Source organism: Bombus pyrosoma, linkage group LG2, assembly GCF_014825855.1.
Source record: "Bombus pyrosoma isolate SC7728 linkage group LG2, ASM1482585v1, whole genome shotgun sequence".
NCBI lineage: Eukaryota > Metazoa > Arthropoda > Insecta > Hymenoptera > Apidae > Bombus > Bombus pyrosoma.
In genome coordinates this window covers 2,738,321-2,744,964 of record NC_057771.1, presented here as the reverse complement: position 1 = coordinate 2,744,964, position 6,644 = coordinate 2,738,321, and the positions used below count along the sequence as shown (strand labels likewise).

Sequence of the window (6,644 nt, the reverse complement as noted above, 5' to 3'; positions counted from 1 at the left end):
CGTTCATTATTATACTTGCCCTTTGAACTTTGGCTGCGGACCGGTTCATTTCCCCGCGGTGGATACGCACGATAGGTAGCACACGTCGGCGAAGTGTGGTTTAAAATTGACTGCAAGCTCTTCCCATCCCTCGATACTGAAAGACCACTTGTTGCTCGGTTTCGCCAGTGATTCTCACTTGCGAAGTCACGAGTTATCGTTGACAAGTCCGGAAATCGTCTTTAACACGAAATACGCGCGACAATCGGTACACACTGTTCCTCTTCATCCAATCTCCAAAACGCACGCATTAAACGTCAATTGACACTTCTCGGCGCGCAGACTGTTCTTGCAGGAAAAAATCGGGCATGAAGAAGGCGATCCGCGAGGGGCCACTTTCACGAGACACGAGAGCCGCCCGACGGGGGTACACATTGAGAATTCATGTTCACTGACTCGGTTTTTACGGCCGATTATCCACGAGAAAAGAGTTTTTCGACACGCACGGTCGCGTGTCAGCATCCACGATGGTTCTTGGCAATGATCGGAACATTCGCGAGAAGATCGCGTTACCACGACCGAGGGCAGAATGATGGCGATCGTCCAAGTACACCGTGTCGCAGAGCCGCGTTAACTGTACGCACGCCGAGGTAGCGCGCATTTTCGTGGGCGTGGAGCGGTGAATTAAAACGGGAAAATTAAGGACGATTGACACTGAACCGCCGCACATCGGGTCACGGCGGCCATTGCGCGTCCCGAGGCACACGCACGCCGCCGCTCACACGAGACAGCGCCACCCCACTTCGCACGCTTCTCTACACGGTGTTCCGCCAGTTTCCTCCATACTTTTCAAAAGTATGCGTTTCATCTACTTTATGTAAGCATTCCTTCTTTATTTCACTAATAATAAATGTAACGTTTTACAGAAATTCATAAACTATTTTCTTTATTTTCCATAACAGATTCGACAAAGCGTCCGACTTTACCGTTCGCAATTGAGATCCTAGGTTAAGAAAAATGGCGGGATAAAGATAATATGTACGTATTTAGTACTTATATGTATATTTACAGAGTTGATACTTATAATTATCAATAGCAAAGGATTATAATATTAATTGAGATTAGATACATAGCGTGAATAATATTTTGAAAAAGTTGCATGGAGTTTTCTCAAGATTCTCCGAAACCATTTTTATATGCACAAATGCTACTGGCTTCGCATAATGTAAAAATTTCGTTTTGCAATTTTCTTCGTTAACATAGTAATGTACATAAGACAAGTAATTGTAATTCTAAGACACCCAATATATTTAGCTGGTCCGGTAAGAATCCTTTGCGTTGAAAGCGCAGCGTGTTGTTCGCTACCACGGTGCCCGTTACTTTTCTGCTGTGCTCACGTCATAGGAACTGAGGCTCGATCCCCTTCCACTTTCCACCATCAGTTTTGGAATCATAATTCCATCAGTTATCAATACATATATCCTTCATCTTTTTACTGAAATCCGAATCGAAATGAAGAAACTAAGAAATTTATTACTAAATATGTACTCTTTGGTAGATTAGTTGAGTTTTATCTTAACAATTTTTAAAGCATATATTGCGCTCCATGTGGTATTGCGCATATAGTATTCGAAAAAAAGGTATTACTCGATATAGCCATGACGCTCTGATTTTTCGTGGAAATAAAATTTCTGCTACGCAGTAGTGTAGTAAAATGAGAAAACGCGATGCACACATCGAAAGCACTAAAAATTTAGTTCCAGTAGAAAATATAATAATAATATAAAATAATTTCATGCGTTCGTAGAATTCTCCTCATGCGTTACTTTTAGGAAAGTCTCAGTCAATTTTTTCATTAAACGCGTAGTCGAATATATAACAGTGTTATTGAGTGAAACTAAACGTTGCCCAAGTTGTTCTCTTATAATTAAACGTTTATAGCTATAAAAATTGCATAACAGTAGGGAAGGAGTCATTGATCGTGTTAAGTTTCTTCGTTTTAAAAAATTCGTGAAATGTTCCTGAAACATCGGCTGAAATCATACACATTAAAAACAAAAATCCGATGTTCAAAGTAAGGCTACTCAAAGTTGAATATAGAATATCGGCACGTATAACGATGTGCTTCCGGTGATCGAACGGTACTAAGAAAATGAGGTTAAACATTATTGGTAATGTTAAACTTTTCAGGTCACAATAAACGATCCATATACGTTATAGGTATATATTAGTTCCACATTATACTGATATCATATTTTGGTAGATATCCCATGAAATCAGTAACTACATTTTTACATAGATTAAAAAAAGTACTAATTGTGAAAATTTTATTTTCAAAATATGTAGTACCATAGAGATTGTGTGCTCATGTTAGAAATTAAATCGAACAGATGTACTATCGGTTCGTTAGTTTCTAGTTGTTTCTATATTTTGTTTTTGTACTTTCTTCATTCTTGTTAATCGCACATTGACTTATGACAAAATGTCAATAATTCCCGCGTTTACGATAAAATCGTATGTTCGATTAGGAAATGCGTACATTACTATTCTCATCGCCATCTTTGTACCGTATGATCGACGATTAAAATTATTTTCAGTGACTGCAGTACGGGACCGTGACCTAAATTATTGCAAACGCTAATACATATTTTTTACATTAGATGATAATAATTGCAAAATTCATTCTACTTTTTTTTTCATTAAACGATTCTTGCGACATTTGTGGATACACCACTTGTTACAGAAATTTTCACGGTGCATTCGTTAGATTAGAGATCGCCCTTTATATTCTAATAACCATTTTAATCATGTCTATAGAAACGTGAATGGTTCTGATAAATAATTAACCTATTAACTGAATGCAGTATAAACTGAACATTTCTTCACCTTATTATCTAGCATGAATTCACAAAAAAGGCAATGTTTTCTTTAAGATATTTGGTAGAATACTTTATAGGTACCGATAATTCACATGAGTAAAAGAAACGATAACATATAAAAGCGTTACAAATCTGACAAATGTGTCAATGGCCTACCACGATATGTACCACGAACCTAGGTAGGTACTGTGAAAAAGAAACACAAGTACCACATACCAGTCTGTGATTTATATATTATAGGTCTATAAATTTCATGCGCATTCGTAGAAATTGGTAGAACAACGCGATTTTTATAAAAGTGATGAAAAACAAAAGTAAGTATCTTTCCAATTTTAACAAAATATATATAAGTTTACACTTCTATTGTGTGCATATAATTATTAATTTGAATTTAGGTAAAAACGACACTTAATAATGTAGTAGGTCTCATTGTCAATGGGAATTGAAAACGAGTAAAACTATCGATCCTGCTCTTTTATCAGACTTTGAGAAAAAAAAGAATAAGTTAAATATTACCCGATCCATGTACTAACACTGTTTATAACATTCTACAAAGCGTATCGATATCCACACTTATTCCGTAATATATGCGTAGTTAACCCTCTTACTTACAATTTCTGCACGTTATCACACAAATATTTACTATTTACGAACGTTATGCAAAACATGTTATTATCGCATCTTGCACCGTTAGGTATCTGTGACAAAGAAATTCCTTTCGTTGCTCGCTCGAAAATCATATCAGGAGTAAATAAGAGGCTGTTATCAAATGTTTGCCGTTTTCACCATATTTATGCAATTATGCGTATAAAGTATAATCACATATCGTGCACCTCCCTAGCAAGAATGAACAGATTGGCGCCTATGACATTACTTCCTAATTCGCATTCTAGGAAATAATCGCATCTGATCTCGAATTGATTATGAACCATAGGCCGGTAATGAAGAACGGTGGGATAAAACATTATAGTCCGTTAAATTTCAGTTCAAAAAGTAATGCCAAGCATTTCCAACTTTCTTTCAGCTAAGTTCTATTCTGTAAAGGGTTTTTAAAGTTTAATCTTGCAGGAGAAATTTCCTTCATTATTTTGCGTGGTTGAAAAAATTTGGAAATGCAGTTATTAGAATAAAAAGAAAAAAAAAATAATAGATGTGTAAATATAAAAAAAATAACGTAATAAATCTGAAAATATTATATATTTATAATTTTTTATTAAAGATTAATGAGAATACGAAGAAAAAACTGTTTCTGAAGTTTTGTGTTTGATTCGCGCGCGTTTCCAGGGAAGCAAAGAAATGATTTCAGCGGGGCGATGCACGATAAGCAGTGCAAATTTGTCATGACGGTAGAACCGTGGTGAAAAATTTACACGTTAAAATATTAGCTTAGGGCTAAGAGCACGACGCCATCCTCTTTTCGGCGCAAAAATCTATGTGTCTAATGGAGGGGTTAGGTATGATGTTGCAGGTCGTTTACCTAACAGCAAGTAATATGAGTATAAAAGGACGGTCGAGTCGTGGCAGACGACTATTTCGTTAAAATACCTCAGGATGCAGCCGCGAACATTCTGCTTTATTACCGTTTTCGTCGGTTACACCGTGTTTGTATACTCCGCTCTCGGTACACCGGTCGCGGTCACAGAGGCAGCTACGTCGGAAGAACAAAAGATTCTCCTCGATTGTCAGCACTCGGATTACAGAACCTACATAAAATGCCTGCGGAGGCAAAAGAGACATCACCTCGTATCTGGGGATTTCGGTTAGATCAGACGACTTTTCTATGGAGCGATAAAAGTGATCAAATTGGTTGATGGTTGATGAAAATGGAATTTAGTTGTATAAATAGTTGATTATAAAACAGCGATGCCGATATCTGTTTATTTCTTTTTTACGTTTCATTTTCTTCTTTATTAGGTATCTTTGTTAATAAAAGGAGAGCTTAAAAGTTTCAGTAGCAAAAATAGTGACTCTTATTGGTTACAAATATTAATTTTGTGTCAAGTCCTGATTCTTATTTGCTTGAAAGTATGTTCTTTAAACATGTAAAAATGCAAATGCAAAAAATAATCTTTATTCTAAAGAAAGGTAACAACGTTTTAATGTCTGCTTTGTGAAATAAGACAAACCTTCCTAATTTGAGATAGCTTTATCAAATCTAAGTTTTCAACTTTTGTGCTGTGTACAGTATAGACTGAAGTATTTTTCCTTCGTCATATAAGTACTAACAATAAGATATTCTGTTTATATTTTTCTTTCCTATTCTTCTTATTCAGAATTTTTGCCAAATTATTTCAAATCAATAAATATTATTATGAATTTTATCAAGATCATAATTGTTTGGAGTCGTGCGTGAAGAAATGCCAGACAGAATACGTGACAGATTCATGCGAAAAGAAATGTGGTCACTGTTTGAAGAAAACAAAGCATAAGCTTCAAATAATCACAGAATACGAAAACGAGTGCATTTCTGGAAATTGCAACGAAACTAGTAAAAATAGCGATCATTCAGGAAATAATAACTTCACCACAAATATCGAAATCCATAATGTTATTGGCAACGGAAGTGGAACGTGTTGTCGTAAGTAAACGATCGTTTTGTTAAACGTCCCAGTTTAAAGATGAAATTCTTATGTTATTACTATGAGTACTTTGTTTAATTAGCTACGTGTCGACCACCAGTTCCGTGTAATTATGAGCCCCAGTGTCCTCCACACATATGTCCTCCGTATTGGAATCCTCCTCGACCTTATCCGCAGATTATAGCACAACGTCCTGTAGGATTAGTCTTTCTACTGACGTTTGGATGTCAATATACTCATCAATGGCCTTGCACCGATGAAGTAAGCCTGGTTTAAATATCATAATTTTATACCCGTGACGCATATTCCATCAAAGAAAATGTGTTAAAAATTCATTTTAATGTTACTTTTACGTTTTTTACAGTATATAAGAAATCCAATAGGGCCAATTGATTGTTCGGGTTGTTTATATCCACAGACCCAGATTGGATGCGACGTGACTTGTTATAATGTAGGGATACATAAGCAGTATGGCGGTGGTGGCATAAGTGGTGAGTTCGATAAATAACGCAATGTGTAATATTATCATTCCTGATAGGATATCAAACTATCAATTTACAAAAATATCGTTCTAAATAGATTTTAAATTAATGTATGGTGTTTTTCTCTAACTTTTATTTCTCGGAAAAGAATGGAAAACGTTTTTGTAGCATTTAAATATTACAACTGTGAGAAAACGATAGATACGAAATGGACAGGAAGATCACATTGTTAACAAAAAATTAACTTTTTAGATACTGTATAATATTAAAACTGGAAAGTTTATGAATTAATTTTTGGGGAACACGTATAGTGGTCATAATAAATATTTTCATTTTCAGGTACCCTCGGATAATAAGCATAAAAAGTTTAATAGCATGTTATTACGGAGCTATAACAGCTATAAAAGTAGAAACATAGAAACCAAAATATAATACTTATAATATAATTACATTAATTTATGGTTTCTGTACTTTAATTTAGACATTACAATAAATAAAGAATTTCTTTGTCAAAACTGTCTGATTTAATTGAACCTGTGAAAGGAGAATATCTTCGGATATGTGGTATACATAATAAAATTATGTGTTAAATTACACTATAGAAAAGAATCTTAATTCTTTATAAGAATTTATTAATATTTCTATAAAATTGTGTTCAGAAAATAACACACACACATCACTTACCATCATCGCTTCACGACATTCTGCGCCCATAGATGCAGCCT

At 35.1% G+C, this 6,644-nt stretch overlaps 1 protein-coding gene across 4 annotated transcripts; it reads left to right on the top strand.

Moving 5' to 3' along the window:
• The first annotated feature begins 20 nt into the window (after positions 1-20).
• LOC122574190 lies at positions 21-6,434 on the top strand. Of its 4 annotated transcripts, none has more exons than XM_043741484.1 (9): positions 21-856; positions 942-1,017; positions 2,936-3,037; positions 3,099-3,172; positions 4,313-4,617; positions 5,185-5,436; positions 5,520-5,698; positions 5,802-5,928; positions 6,259-6,434. In XM_043741484.1, the coding sequence occupies exons 5-9, from the start codon at positions 4,410-4,412 to the stop codon at positions 6,270-6,272; spliced, it is 780 nt and encodes a 259-aa protein (XP_043597419.1). In that variant the 5' UTR covers positions 21-856; positions 942-1,017; positions 2,936-3,037; positions 3,099-3,172; positions 4,313-4,409; the 3' UTR covers positions 6,273-6,434. The 4 variants fall into 4 exon arrangements, with proteins under 4 accessions (XP_043597419.1, XP_043597428.1, XP_043597409.1 ...); XM_043741493.1 differs by adding an exon at positions 1,294-1,301 and having other exon boundaries at positions 2,936-3,172; XM_043741474.1 differs by having other exon boundaries at positions 2,936-3,172.
• The last annotated feature ends 210 nt before the right edge of the window (positions 6,435-6,644 follow it).

Excerpts from the sequence above, each read along its gene's own strand:
- LOC122574190 (XM_043741467.1), top strand. The coding sequence starts at position 4,410 with ATGCAGCCGCGAACATTCTGCTTTATTACCGTTTTCGTCGGTTACACC. Across the intron at positions 4,618-5,184 it reads CCTCGTATCTGGGGATTTCG|ATCATAATTGTTTGGAGTCG; the intron begins GTTAGATCAGAC and ends AATTTTATCAAG. Across the intron at positions 5,437-5,519 it reads CGGAAGTGGAACGTGTTGTC|CTACGTGTCGACCACCAGTT; the intron begins GTAAGTAAACGA and ends TTGTTTAATTAG.